General features: G+C 45.0%; 1 protein-coding gene across 1 annotated transcript in view; it reads right to left on the bottom strand.

The window, feature by feature from the left end:
• The window catches only part of TGS1 (trimethylguanosine synthase 1), a 1,067,587-nt gene that overhangs the window by 857,423 nt on the left and 194,339 nt on the right, over positions 1 to 15,825 (bottom strand). The window contains exon 3 of the mRNA XM_069621061.1: positions 13,599 to 13,810. Coding sequence (XP_069477162.1) covers positions 13,599 to 13,810 — 212 coding nt within the window. The remainder of the gene's footprint in view (positions 1 to 13,598; positions 13,811 to 15,825) is intronic.

The following is a 15,825-nucleotide window of genomic DNA, read 5'->3' as shown; positions in this document are numbered from 1 at the left end:
GGGGGAGAACATTCTTCCAAATGGTACTAAAGCGTTAGTCTCTATGTCAATGGTGCAGTCCTCTGGTCGGTGTGGGGGTAATCTTGCGTGATGATTCTCTTGAAACACTTCTTTAAAAGGTGAGCAGAATCGGGGCAGCGCATGCACTCCAAGATGGGTATCCGGAATGATCATTGCATACTGTAAATCACACCAATCTTTTAAGGGAAGGAAATTGGTAGTAAAGTAGGTAGAAGAAAAGCTCAACTGGTTGTTCGTCCAATCAATACGAGGATTGTGTCTCAGGAGCCAAGGAATCCCAAGAATTATGGGAAAATGGGCTGCTCGTATGATGTCAAACTTCAGCATCCCAGTGTGATGGGTGATGGTCAAGAGCAGATCCTCCGTGGAATGAGTGATTAGACCGGAGGAAAAAGGGGATCCATCTACACCTTCGACCTGTTGGCCTTCTTGACGGGCGATCCTGCATAGGCCTACTTTATCAGCCCACAAGTTATCAATGAAGTTGCCTGCAGCTCCGCAGTCCAACAGGGCTAAAGACTCGACTTGCTTACCCTCCACTTTGAGGGCCACGGACAGAACCATGAGTCTCGAATCTTCTTGAGAATCCGGAGCTGACACAGAGAGAAACGTAGTGACGAGAAATGGAACATGATGACCCTCGGATGCCTGTCCCTACTGGCGCCGAGGGTAGTCATTTCCCGATTTCCCATTGGGTACCTCCATGCAGTCTTTCAAGAGTTGCTGATCCGAACCACAGTAGGCACATAATCCTTTTTCTCTCCGTCTTTGTCTTTCCGCTGCTGATAGGGGTATCCTAGTAGCTCCAATTTGCATAGGTTCGTCTGAAGACGAAGGAGAGAGAGAAGGGGAAGGATGCGAAAGAGGGTCCACCAAAGATCCTGAAGTGCGTTGCTTGCGACGTTCAGATCTTCTTTCCTGAAGTCTAAACTCTATGTGGAAAGCAGCTGCGAGTAGATCAGAAAAAGTTGGTGAACGTGGAGATCTGGCTAGTTCATCTTTAATCTCCTCCCTTAAGCCCCTCCGAAAGATGGCGTTCTGGGCAACCTGCCCCAGCCACCAAGATCTTGAAGGAAGAAATGTAGGATAAGACGTCCAAAGAACCTTGTCTTACGTCCAACAGTTCCTCACAAGCGGTAAAAGACAACTCAGGTCTTTCGAAGGTCTGTTTAAGCAGGTTCTGGAATCCCATAAAGTCATACAGTATAGCATTTGTATTGGTTACCAAAGGAGTTGCCCACGCCAACACATTCCCAGTCATATTTGAGATTAGGAATCCAACCTTGGCCTGATCGGTAGTGAAAGTGCGGGGTCTAAACGTGAAATAGACGGTACAAGCCTCCAGGAACTCTTTTACCCTGTAGCATGTTCTCTAGCCAATACCATTTGTTTGAGAAGAGCGTTCTCTGTCTTCACTCCCTGTAGCTCTACGGACATAGCCTGGAAAGCCTTCCAAAGCTCTTGAACTTGTTCCTCCGCCGACATCTTGTTATGTTTGGGCATTGCAATCTGTCCTTTCTGAGACCCTTTTTCTCCCACGTCCTGTTAGGCAGAAACCTGTGCAGTTCCCTCTGGGACCACTGCAAAAGATGTAGGACTACAGGTTTTTGGCAGTAAACCCACTTGGTAGCAGTATGTACCACAGATTCACTTGGTAGCTGTGGCTGAGTAGTCAGACTTCCCTCAAGAAGAGTTAGGCAGTATACAGCATATTCACAATAGGTCAAGAGAACACAGTAGAACAAGTAAACCTTGACCAGGGATTGGTGTAAAAGAGATATAATTATTTATTTAAAACCCTCTCTAAAAAAAAAAAAACACACAGGCACTAATAGTAAGCAATTCAAAAACACGGTCACTAAAAGATATACACTCCCTTAAAAGAATATTAGACAAGTTTTAAGTAAAGCCCCACTTATTTTCAGACAGCGGTGAGCGCTTAACGTAGATGGCACTCTAATAACTCGTTTTAAAAAAAGGGAGAGAAAAACAGAGAATAAACTGAAACAGGTCCCAACACTTTTTCACGAACACACAAGAGAGGAAGGCAAAGTAACACAGTGAATTCAGAGTCAGTAGGCCGGATCCGCTTCAAGGAGGATCAAACGAAATGTGTCCAAGGTCACACGGTTGCAGTGCACAAGAGTCTTGTAAAGGTTCAAAAAGGAGTTGGATCAAAGAAAGGGACCAGTTAGAGGGTCAAGGCGGCCAGCCCAGTCCAGAAGGTTAAGGGGTTATTATTACCTTGTAGCAATCTTTAGAAAGGGAGGCCTGGCGGACACGGTACCTTAAAGTGGTGACAATACTCCAGCGGGGGCAGTTGTTTGTGGCAGCGGGTGCAAGTCGGTGCTTCGTCTGGGGGAAGAGAGGAGAGACTTGCAGGGAAGAAACCAGCCGCGGAGTTTCTCAGGTACAAGGAGCGGTCCGGTGGTTCGTGGTTCAGTGGCGAGTGGCTTTCCGGCCGCCGGGGTGCTTGGCACGGGCAGTTCGACCACAAACCGGGCTGGGGTGCGAAGAAAGAAAGGAAAACTGCTTGTGCCCACCAGTCAGGGGAAGAAGCCTCTCCAGCCGGGAGATCTTCTCTGTCGTCGGGAAGTGGTGAGTCGGTTCTGCAGGGCTCCACCGGTGGTGTCGTCGTGGTAGGTCAGCTCAGCTTCTCCCTCGTCGGATTCTCAGGTCCTGTGGCGACTTCTCAAGTTCCAGTCCCCAAAGTCCTGCTTTTATGCAGAAAACCCACATTAACTCAGCCTAGCTGTCACTCAAACATGCTAAGTGGTGAGCCGGCCGGCTCACCACTTGGGCCAATCACACAAGAGTGCGACCTGAGTTACCAAGGTAACTCGGTCCAGGGTGCCTACACCCCCTGTGGTACCCAGACAGAGTGGCACCACTTTTGGAGGCTTCTGTGGAGAAGCCCGCCAAAAAAGTGGAACAAAGGGCTCGACTTGGGTTGGAGTCACAGAAGAGAACACAAACACCATTTTAGAATCAAGTCTTGGCAAAAAATACCAACCGGAGAATTAATATAATAAACCGGCGGTATGTTCGAGGCTATGAGAATTAAATAATTAAAGTTGGTAGCCTCGAACAATGGGAAAATCCCATAGGAAAATATTTGCGGTCAAATATAAAAAGTAGTTTCCACTGCCACCAGCCAAAACTCGATCAGGGGGGGACGGAGACGTGCCTCCCCGACTAACAGACCCCGGGGCAATCGAATTGCCCCGACCAGTACGCCCACAATATGATGGTTTGTACTGGTTTTCTGTTAATAATTTGGGACTAGTAAAGCCAATGGTGACTTTACATGACCTGGGAGACAGTAGTCAGTCCCAGGGTATGGAGTCTATAGTGGGGTGTCTCTATGACACCCCGGTGTTACTGCACGGAGGGTGCTGTGTAACACACACAGGAAAAACACATGAGACCCTATGGAGTAAGGACCCCATAGCCCATAAAACACATAAGCAGTCAAAGGAACACCATAAATCATGTCCAAAACTCCAGAAATCCAGCAAAGCTGCTGGGGGACTCACTAGGTTAGGAAATTCAGCCTAAAGAGAGAATTCTCCCTAACACTTCCCCCTTTGCTTCCACACTCTCCTCACCTGAGCTGCTTGAGTCGAAGCCTTCGGTGGACAGGTTTCGCCTGGCGAGGTAGTCTTTCTCCTTTTTTGGTGGTAATTGCCTGTCACGGAGGAAAGCCACAGTGAACGCTGATGGAACAGCACGCCTGTGGCTCCCTGCCCAGGAGCAAGCCGATACACAAGGGAAAAAGCCAAGCGGCAGAAAAAACCCTTGTCAGCCGCCGAACTGCACTCTGTCCGACTCCAAGTATGAACTTCCAAAGTGATGTTGCAGACAGAAATGAAGGATGTAGCATGAAGAGGTGCGGAACTCAAAACGGCAGGGATCCGTAGCAAACGTGAAGCCAGAAGGCGTGGCTGGTATCCAATGCAGCCCGGCAGGACACAGGAAGTAAAGGACTCAGGTAAGAGAAGAGAAAGCTGATTAATACAAAGTAGACTGGGAATCCAATTGAAGAGGAGCCCAGGGAAAACGGAGAGGAGAAAGCAGAAAGAGCAAAGGCACCGGGTCTCGAAGGAGGGAGACGCGACCCGGGTTAAGGAACTGGAATGAGACCGGTAAGAGGCAAAGTAACGAAGAGAAGGAAAACTTCATGCAGAGGACGAAGTTAGTAACAGAATAAAATCACTGACGATCCAGACGGAGTGTCAGCAGCAAGCGTAAACCCGGAAACTGGGAACACCATTCAGAGGGGTTGCAACGCAGGGTCCACCGGAAGGAGGAGGAATAAATACTCCCGGCGGGCTCTGCGCTGAGGGAACTGGGACGGCTGCTAGAGCCGTAAAATGGAGAATGGACTACCAGTCTCTAAACCCATACTGCCAGCGATACTGCGGAAGTATCCGCCAGTCTCGGCGGCGGCGCATGACAGCTATGCCAAAGACAATGGTCTTATCAACCCTAATAAAACTAAAATTCTTACCTTTAGAAAAGCGAGGGAAAAGACCATCGGGCCTGTTGGTTTTCTTGGAGGTATCCCCCTGAAGCTCTCAGATACTGTCAGGTATTTGGGTTTCAACCTTGCCACTTATAAAAAGGTCTAAAATAGCCACTGAGGCCCTAGTTCATAGGGCAAAGCTTTTGGAAGCCCAGATTGTTAAGATTGACCGAAAGTTTGGAAGATTTTCCTTCAAACCAGCGGCAATGTTCTTTGAGGGTAAGAGTGTACCGAAATTGATCTATGGTCTGGAATTAAAATCAGATAAGGTACATAAAACCCTAAACAGAATTGAGGGCAGAATTTGGAGGAGAATTCTCGGGGTCCCTGATGCAGTACCTCTACCAGCCATTCGCTTTGAATTGGGGGTGGTTTCCCTATGGGCGAGTGTACAATGGACCGGTCTGTCTTCATTTTCGAAAATTATGGCACCAATCCCCAACTCCCTGTACCAATTATTGGGAAGAAATTTGAATTACTCTTGTGTCCTAAATTCCCTTAGGACAACATCAGAGCTTGTCCTTAGTGATATTGGCGTGACTCTCGAGACACTGGTCTCTAACCCTATGAAGGCTAAAAGGGCCTTACTTGATTTTGATTGGATTCAGACATTAGACGCTTTCCACTCTTATCCCTCCCTGAACCATCTGATGCATGACCATAGGTGTAGAGGTTCTCCAACTAAGATCTTGCTCCAATTTCCGAATCGATTCTCTCGAGGCATCCTACTTAGGGCACGGTGGAATCTGCTGCCTACCAGGGAAATACAACTAAGGAGGCTGCAAATTGGGACTGAAGCAGCTTCCTGTCGGTTTTGTATGGGAACTTTGGAGACCCTAAGGCACCTGGTCCTTGAGTGTGAATCAATACAGGGTCTTGGAGGAAAATATTGCCCAGCTCTAGCTGTAAACACCATATAATGGAGACCTGGTCTGGAAGCGCTCTCTTAATATTCATACCAATCATGAAGGGTTGGCTCTATCTTGTTTTATTAAAAACTTTACCCTGTAGAGTTTGTAAAATTAAGTTCTTCCCTGTACCATTCTGGATGTCTTATAGATTAAGTCTTGTTAAATTAAGCTAAACTATGCTAAGTCATTATGCTAGTACATTTCAGGTTTTGCTATTCTAATGTACTGAGTTTGTTCTCACTAGATGCCGATTATCCCAACTGTATTCTACTTTACTGTCAAATCCTAATGTGCTGACTCTGCTTTTACTAGATGTTGATTATATCGAATGAATTATACTTTTTGTATTTATTATTTTATGTATTGCAATTGAATTTGATTACACACCCAAACCCTTAGGTATCTTTATATTATTGATTCCTTAGTATTGGAGTTGGTACTTTCCGTTTTCCTTTTTTTTCTTTTCTTCTTTATTAGTACTACGCTTTTAAGTATTTTATCCTCATGACCTAACAAGTATCTTATGATATGGCTTTTATAATTTTTTTTCATAATTATCTATTTATGTTTGTGTCCATATATTTGTAAAGGTTTAATTAAACCAATTGCAATAAAATAAAATAAAAAATAAAAAAAGAACTCTGACGTAATGGGCAGAGGGTTCAGAAGGCCAGCCTAGTTTCTTGGAATACGTAACCTTCTGGACAAGCCAGACCAATCAAGGTAGCATTGGCGGCGGTCAAGACTAAGTCTCAGGAGGGGTGAGGGTGACTCAAAGACCTCAATGAGCAAAGAGAGTAAACGACACTTACAAATCACTCCCAGTCAGGTGTAGATATATTAAAAAAACAAATCCATGTATTCATGGCTTTTGAGTTTCAACAAAATAGTTATTAACAGTAACACTTTTAAACCAACACAATCCTACTAATATACATATATACAAAACCAAGGGGCCTAAAGGGTTAATGCACAAAATGGGTCCACAACCTAGAAAGGGGAAGGAAGCAGGTAGTGTAAAGAGTCTTTGGGCAGTTCTGCAGTAATCACAATCCTAATTGAAAGGCAGTCCCAGTCCCTAAAGGGAGCCTATTGCTCAAATGTACTTGCAATGCTGGCGCATGCGGTAGTGCAGATGTGCGAAAACGGGGTCTCTTCGAGGGTCCGTAGCAGCTCAGGAAGGTGTGTGAGGTGATGTAGAATAGGTTTCCACTATTCGTGGACGGTCTCCCCGAGAGGGCAGAACAGGTTCCAGGAGTTGGGAATAGTTCGATAGCTCAGGCTATCTGTGGAAAGGAGAGGGGCCCTCAGGGGCCACTAAAACATACAAAATGGATGGATGCACCAGGGGCCACCGGTAAGGGTTGAAATTACTCACTGACCCCTGGCGCACTCCGGATCAAACTTCGGCAGTCGAGTCCAATTCGGTTGCAGGTTCAAATGCGGCAATCTCGTGGCTCTGCGGCTCCCAGCTGCGAAGTTACAGCATTGATTCCCAAACGGGACAGTGTTGATTTCTCCGCTCCTGGTGGATCGATCAGGCCAGTTTCACTGTAGCAGGCTTCAGGGCACAGAGGGTCACAGCTGCAATGCACTTGTAAAGTTTGTCACCACGGCTGTTCGACACAACCGCGTGCAGTCCGGTTCGGGTGCTCTCTCTTTACTCCAGATCTGGGAATGCCAAGTGTACGAAATTCGGTTTGAGAGTGCCGTGAACACAGAGCTTGCGATGTACCAAGTTTCGAGGGCCTCCTCGAAACGGCGGCAGCGACAGAGCAAAGGTCCTGCGCAAGCTGGTCAGCCCACTGGTTGGCCTAGGGACACTTCTGAGAAGGCTTACTTGCAGGTTTTGATGAAGGTGCCGAGAATAGTTAGTCCCTATATTCCAATGGGTCAAAGCGTCTTTGCAGACCTTCTAGTTCGATCAGAAACAGAGGGGTCCAGCAGGACCACAGCGGGCTCAGGATGCCAAACCTTCCATCGGGTCACCAGCAGTTCCTCGACTCAGCTTCTTAGTCTCAGGATACTTGGATCCTATCCTTCGTTCAGTGAGAACTCCAGAGACCGATATGGTATGGGTGTTTGGAGCCTTCTCTTATCCAGAATCTCCTTCGCGCCAAAATGAAGAGGACCCAATGGGAGATCTGCTCACATAAACGCACACCATACGTGAACCAATCATGGACCACAGAGGTCCCAGGCATTCACAGCACACCAGGCTCCGGCACCCAGGATGTGTATTGGAACCAGACAGTCCAACCCACATCCTGGAAGCACACACACAAGGCATGCAGAAGCCCGCGAAAGCTTGGCGCTTCGTGCAATAGCGCATGCCCAAATAAGGACTGAATCGGGACAGCTCGACCTGGCAAAGGTGAAGGGGCAAGATGGCCAAAGGACAGGACAAAGAACCTCGTGGCACGGCCATTTTGGAGCCAGGCCACCTATTCCTGCCAAACGTGGTAAACGCGGTTTACCTGGCAGGAAAGGGTTACAGATATATGAAAAGATAAGCTGCCGCCAGCCCTGTCCAGGACACACCAGCACTTTTCCTAAAAAATCCTTTGAGATTATCTAGGGCCTTTAGAAATGACAGGAAGACCCAAGTGCACTATACTGGAAGGTACATTGTGCACTTGGCAACATGTTGCAGAAAAGTTGCAACATTGACGAGGACTAAAGGAAACAAAGCCTCTCAAGTACTGACCGTCTGTAAGGGCATGTAAGTTTCCCCATAATAAAGTGAGCGAAAATCCCAGGAGAGTGCAGCTGAAGGCAAAAGGTGTTTATCAGCATCAAAATGTTGGGGGGTACACAACTGGAGGGAAAATTACACATGAATTGGAAATCTTTCCTAACAGTCAACATGAAACACTCGGACTCTGTTTTAATAGTAAATGCTACATGAGAGGCTATCATCGAAAATGTACATTTCGGCCAAAGCACAATGCTTCTTTGCTCATCAAGACACCTTAGTACCTAAGAAGAAACTAAATGCACCTCTCCATGGTGCGGAAGCCACCTGCACTGAACAAATAGAAACATCATCCCTCCCACCACCCACCCATACACACTCGCATCCCCAATATCTCTCTTTTGCAACCCAAGCATTCTATACATACTGCTCCAAGAATCACACACATGCAGCTTCAAGCACAACACACATACAGTCCGACGAAATCTGGTTTTGCAGTGCTAAGTAGGCATTCTGAAATCTGGCCTTTGTGTTTGATTTATAGCCATCTCTTACACCACAACTTCATTCTTGTGCAGCCACTGCCCAACCGTCTATTGCAAAAGTCTACCACATCGACTAGAGACCAGGTTTCTCAAGACAATCACGAAATGGAACCAAGAACAGTAAGAATCCACCATGTTGACTACTACCAACACTAAGGGCCTGCAGCCAGGCGGTATACTGGTGCCCCACCTGGTTGATCAAGCGTATGAACTTAAAAAATGATGCCTGAAGAGCCTAACTACCACACCCACCTTGAACTAAGATACTGAAATGTCAAACTACTATAACCTCTGCACCTTCTACACTGGTGCCTTACACCTGCTACCAACACCATCACTGCCACAATAACAACAGAGGAGTCACTGAGCGCTTACTGCATGGCCTGCAGCATCTTCATCCCCATCCCATAGTTCCTCCTACTGCTAGACATGCAGCCCCCCAGTCCAAGACCAGCAAACGCCCCACACCCTAGCAGTTACATTATCTTAAGCTCCCACCTCCAGATAAAACATATACCCAAATGCCAGCCACACAAACCACTCAGAACCAGAGTTCTGTGTGCTGATTTGGTACTTCCGACCTGCATCCAATAATACCTCAGATCCGACGCCTGCCTTTCCATCTAACCACAGTCCCACCCCCTATTTTCCAGAGCTATGCGCCTATTAGACTAACATAGCAGATCATGTTATGTCATTAACAGGGGTGTGGAATAGTTAAAAACATCTACTGGTCTAAGGGACAAGATGTTAGGCAAATCTACATGTTCTAGAAAAAAATGATTTGTCACTCTATGGCCTAAATCTATTCATTACGGCATGCAGGCACAACATGCTGTTTAACATTTGATAACTGTTGTAAATACCAGACAGATCCATCACAGCATATCAAACCAGAAGTAAAATTACATTTATCGAAGTGTGTGGGGGTGTAGATGGATTTCTGAACTCTGACCTGCTGGGCAGAGATTCAGAAGGCAAGCCTTTTTTCTTGGAACAGGGTAACCATCTGGACAAGCCAGACCAATCAAGGTAGCATTGGAGGCGGTCAATACTAGGTCTCAGGAGGGGTGAGGGTGATCGAAAGCCTACAATGAGCACACACAGCAAATGATAACAAATTGTATATTAAATATATATATACATTTATTAAAGGCCTTTTAAGTAAAAAGCAATGTAAATCTTCAGCAGTAATAACAAAACCAACACAACTCTAATCTAACCAATATATATACACATCAACCAATGGCCTAAAGGAATAGTACACAGTATTGATAGACAACCTGCAAAGAAAGGGGTCATACAGTGCAAATATTGTTTAAGTAGTCCTTCACAATTTAAACCATAACTGAGCGACAGTCCAGTCCCTAAGATGAGTGGAGCTTTGAGCTCAAAACTACTTTCGATACTGGTGTACGCGACTGTGCGGTGAAGTCAAAACGGGGTCTTTTCAAGGGGCTGAAGCAACTCTGGAAGGTGGGTGAGGCAGTGAAGAATAAGTTCCCACTATTCAAGGAGGGTCTCCCCAAGAGGGCAGAACAGGATCCAAGAGTTGGCAATAGCTCGGTAGCACAGGCTACCTCGATAATGAAGAGTGGCCCTCAGGGGACACTCTTGCGTACAAATGGATGGATGTGCCAGGGGCCACTGGTAAGGGTTGCAAGTACTCACCGACACTTGGCGCACTTCGGACCAAACTTCGTAAGCAACGTCCAATTCAGTCGCGGGCTCAAATCCTGCAGTTGCGCTGCTCTGCGGCTTTCAGGGGCTGTGTTCCAGGAATGATTCCGTGGTGGGATAGTGTCGATTTCTCCACTCCTGGTGAAAGGATCAGGACAGTTCTGCTTCAGCGAGTCCTAGGGCACAGCAGCAAGGCACCTTTGAAGTTCGTCACCACAGCTGGGCGACATAGTGACCGTGTGCGCTCGGGTTCAAATGTACTGTCCTAATTCCAGACCTAGGAGTGCTAGGTGTACGAAACTCGGCGGGTGTGTGCCTTATACCCAGAGCTTACAAAGGCTCAAGTGAAAACCTGAGACAGTGGCGGTTCCATGGGAAAGGTCCCATATGAGCTGGTCAGTTCACTGGGCGGTCCAGGAACACGTCAGAAGAGGCTCGCTTACAGGCCAAATTGGAGATGCTGATAATAGTTGGTCCCACTATACCAATGGGTCGAAGCGCCCTTGTAGGCCTAGGTTCGATCAGAAACAGGGGGTCCGATGGGACACTAGTGGGCTCAGGGGGCCAAACCTTCCAGCGGGTTACCAGCAGTTACACAGATCTGCTTCGTTGATTCAGGATACTTGGCTCCTTTACTACGTTTGGTGTGAACTCAGAAGATCGATCTGGAATGGATGTGACATGCCTTCTCATATCCAAAATCTTCTTTGTGTCAAAACGAAAAGAAATCAATAGGAGATCTGTTCACATACAGCCATCCCAGACGTGGACCAATCACGGAACACAGTGGTCCCAGTCATTCCAGCACACCAGACATCCTGGTATTGGAACAAGACCACTCCAGCCCTCATCCTGGAGGCACACACACACACAAGGCATGCAGAAGCCTGCGAAGGCTTTGGTTTGTGCGGGGGTCTAAAAGACCAAAAAAAGGAAATTTCCCGGGTCTGCTCGACCTGAGACAGGCAAAGGGACAATATGGCCAAAGGACAGAACAAAGGACCTCGTGGCATGGCCATTTTAGGCAATGGCCACTGTCCTGTGCCAAGGGCGGTAAACACGCTTTGGACCCTTGAAAATAGTTTAAAACACATGAAAAGAAACAGCTGCCAACAGCTTTGTCAAAGACACACTTGTACATTCACCAGAAATTCTTTAGGGTGTCTTGGGCCTTAAAAATGAAAAAGGAAATGCAGCGCACTGTACTGTAAGATACTTTGTGCAATGATAAAGTGTTACTAAAGAATAGCAACAAAGTGAAAAACTAAGGGAAACAAAGTCTCCCAGTACGAACTTTCTTAAGGGCATGTCAGTTTCCCCATAACAAAATGAGCAAAAGCCCAGCAGTGTACAGCAGAAGGCTAGGCTCCACTGGCAAAAGGCAGGCTAGGGTGGCCAGACAACAGCAGAAATTTGGGGGGTTCACAACCGGAGGGAAAATAGAAATTTTTCCGAACAGTGGCCTTAAAATACTTAAAAATAATACCATAGTTAAAATACATGCATATATAAATTGGGCAGCACAATTACGTACTTCAGTTATGCTGCGGAAAATAAACAAAATACATTCATTTATTACCAAAGTTATACAAAATAAATAAATATATAGAGATTTTTTCTAGGTCATACTTTCTCGCACATACGCAATTAAACAAAATGCAATTGTCTGTAGTTTCGGAGATATTGAGCAGTTTCTTTATTACGCCTGGTGGATGTGGAAAGATTGAGGATGAGGACCAGGGAGCTTGAAGGTGAAGCTTGTAGGTTTGATCTACTGTGCCAAAACAGAGCATGTGGCACTATGGCCTTTCCGAGTAGAAGGATGGTGTCTGCTGAAGGATAAAAGGAGCTATTCATTATAACTACTAATCTGCCCCAAAGTTTTAGTACAACCACTACTTCGGATAATGTTTAATTCATTGATAAATGAGGAGATGCACAGGTTCTCGAAGTAAACTGCAGCACATTTCCATGCACAGAAATATAACAGCATAATTGTCGACACTAAATAATTACTGTTTTCCAGTAAGCTCTGACAAGCCCAGATCCTTTACAGGGTTATACCACTTCGGACCAAACATACATTTATCCTTTTGTGGGGGGGGGGGGGAGGTCTGAAATTGAAAATTGTATGTACTCATCTAGCACACTGCTGCATTATAATATTGAGTAGGTACTGCAAACTGCCATGTTTAACTGTTTGTTGCCCATGCAAGGTGAGACTTTAGGCTTTACTACACATGTCCTTGCAATGCCTCGCCTAGTGTGTAGCAATGCTTGCCTTCATATATCTCGCTTCTGACGGGTTTCCCTTTTAACAGTTGTAAGCGTGTTTTAGGCTCCTGTTTTCTTAAGAAAAATCGGCTTTAGCAGATGGAAGTCACCATACTGTAAGCATGCTCACCAGCCTTAGATCGTGTGTGAACCTCCGAGGAGCATATTCAGCTCTGCTAAATGCATCACTTTATGCTGTCCTTTCTGATAACGTTGTTTCAACATGCGAGAACACAGCTGCTATCAAAGACTTGTATAGTGGGGCTTTGTCCCCTGGTTGTAACATTCTTTCAGTATTATTCCTTGCCCTGTCTGGACCTCCCCTTGCATTTAAATGCATGTGTTCCTTTATGCATAAGAACGTTGCGTGAAGGTGGGGGGGGGGGGTTCTCATTTGTGTCAAAGTATCAGACTGTCATTGGTATGTTGTTGTCCTGTTTCTTGCTTTCTTCTGATAAATATTTCACCAATCCACTGAAATAGTCTGCAGCACTGTCCCCAATGTACAATTGGTAACCAGGTAGACAATGGTTCAAGCAAGTACTATGACAGTCCAAAAATCCTATTCAGACATTAGCTACTGTCTACTTGCCCATGGGCATTTAAGTTTATGAAATCTTCCTGTCCCTGAAAACAGATAACGTGTCCTAGTAGTGGGGCTATCGGAATTAAGCACCCCTAATTAACAAATAACGTTATTTTTCAGGGCATATGATGGCAATTGTTCCCAATTTGCTCAAGTACTTGGAGACACAAGGACAAAGATTATGCAGCAGGCAAAACTATTGGCATTGTCCATGCTGGTTTAGAGAAATACCTTGAATAACAGCATTATTTTGAAGGCAGAAGAGACCAGAAATGTACTAGCCGAGCATCAACATTTAAAATGACTAATTGAGCCACTGCCCCAACAAAAAGACATCACAAATCAAAGCATATCTGCTCACCGTGACACTCTCTGGGGTGGCGACTGAGATTCCGCCAAACTTCAGAGGCAACCCCATACTCCTCATCAGTTCGGCCTCGGAGTCCAAGCTGTCTTCCTCCAAATGCAAGTCATTGGTGCTCAATTCCAAAGTCTCCTCAGTATAATCCTCTTCATCTTCCTCATCATTTTCTGCAGGTTTTTCCGTTTCCTCTCTCCCTCCTTCTCCACCTCCTTTTTAACAGTTAAAGGCAAGAATGTTAACAACAGAATGAGGGAAATGTTTTTATTGCCAAATTATTTGGTACACTTTGGAGACAAAAAAGAATCTATACATTTTAATTTTAAACATCAATACATAGCAAATGTAACGTTATATGTGATTTTCCCAACAGACATTACAAAGTGGTACATTTCATCATGGTCAACACTGAATTTAGTTTTTATTTATTTGGGAACCCCCCCAAAGCCCCTTGACTTTCCAGTCTTATAACGCAACCCCATCCCGCCCCATTTTAACCTCTTACCCCACTACCCTGTATATATTTATTTAATGTTTTCTGTGTTTTTCAGTGTTATAGTCAGCAGTGAAATGTACCACTCTGTAATGTTTTAGATAGATTGACTGGGTATGCAAATGTAATAGTAAAAATCATTATGAATCATTAAAATGATAATTCACAGTATTTCAATAAAATATTAGACAATCACTGTTTACCATTATTAGGTAAAATGTCATGAAGGACGTCTCTTCCTTCCTCTGCACAGGGGCGTGGGACAAACACACACGCACACCATCACCAACTTGATGAGCCTCATTTGATTCCAGATGAATACTACAAGACAGCTGCATCCAACAATCGCCTTACTTTATATAAGTAATCCCTATTGTCCTCATTTCATCTTTAGATACTTATACTATCATTGCCACCTTACTCCGTGATCTTGGTGTCCTGCTTCAATATGCCCCATCTCTCCCTATGTAAGCAGTCATAACCTGTTCTTCTAATGCATCATTCTGCTACAAATGCTCCCTTTCCTTATTTTTACACACCCCACAAAACAGTCATAAATGACTGCATCATTCACAAAAACCTCAACTATGGTTAAAGCCTTCCAGCCTCAAAACTCAACATAACATAGTTAACTGAAAATGGAGTTGTTCAACTGCTCAAATGATCAAACAGAAGAGATCACATCAATTCTTCCCTCAGAGCTTCTTATTCCCTGCCAGCGGCCAAACATATGAAGTTCAGTGCCCAATGCACCACCCACCTAAGCCAACCAAACCATCCTTCTCTGTTCAAAATACAAACAGTAAGTGCATGACAACTATTGGGACCATCTGGCTCGGTTTGGCTTTAAATCATCCATTTCCAGATGCCCGGCAATATTGACTGCACATTCTCTATTTAGGAAGTGCCTTTCCAGAAGAATCTCCACCCGCCCTCTCCTGTTCCCTGTGAAAATTCCAGGAACTCGCTCACAACCTAACTCTACCTTATAATTGTCTGTCCATCACCTCTCTCTTTCCTCAGAAAACAATGCTGAGACTGGAATGCTGAAGCCACTAAGAGGGCATGTTGGCAACTTGCAAACTAAAATAACAGGACATATTGAACCACATCCTTACGGATACAGGAGAAGAAAAATACAGCGAAAATGTCCCATCTTTCGGCCAAGCAAGCAAATGCTACCAATCCATGCAACATTGCCCTATACTATTTCCCAGGGCGTGTGGAGCCTTTAACTATCCTCCAGATAATGACCCATTGTCATAAAGGGAAAACTGCTGAATTCAGCAGAACTGATAGATCCTCGGTCTTTAAGATTCACAGCAAACCTCTTACATTTAATGGTACTTTCCTAGAATGCAAGTCCCTCTCAGTATACAGTCTATATATATCGAAATAAGTTTTCTCAAGTGCTTTTTCATTTAAATGTTTTTATTGAAACTCCTTTATGTCGAATTATTTTTTCCTTAAATTATATCGAAAACATGCATTAAAAAGCTTTAAATATATTAATATAATAACTGTGCAATGTATTTTTATGTAATCTTTTTTGTTTATTGGCGATATCTATTTGGCCACCTGGGGTCGCTCTTTCGTCCATTTCTTTCCATTGATTTGCATTGAAGTATATCAATTTCGGGCATTTTGGATATCTTCCTGTGGAGAGAGACCATATAGTGTGTCTTTGGAGTTACTGGTTTTATGGTTCAAATTGATTTCTTTCTTCCCGATTTT

Source organism: Ambystoma mexicanum, chromosome 5q (assembly GCF_040938575.1).
Source record: "Ambystoma mexicanum isolate Mex_15411 chromosome 5q, UKY_AmexF1_1, whole genome shotgun sequence".
Classification (NCBI taxonomy): Eukaryota; Metazoa; Chordata; class Amphibia; order Caudata; family Ambystomatidae; genus Ambystoma; species Ambystoma mexicanum.
The sequence above is the reverse complement of the archived record's forward strand: the minus strand, read 5'-3'. Positions and strand labels throughout refer to the sequence as shown.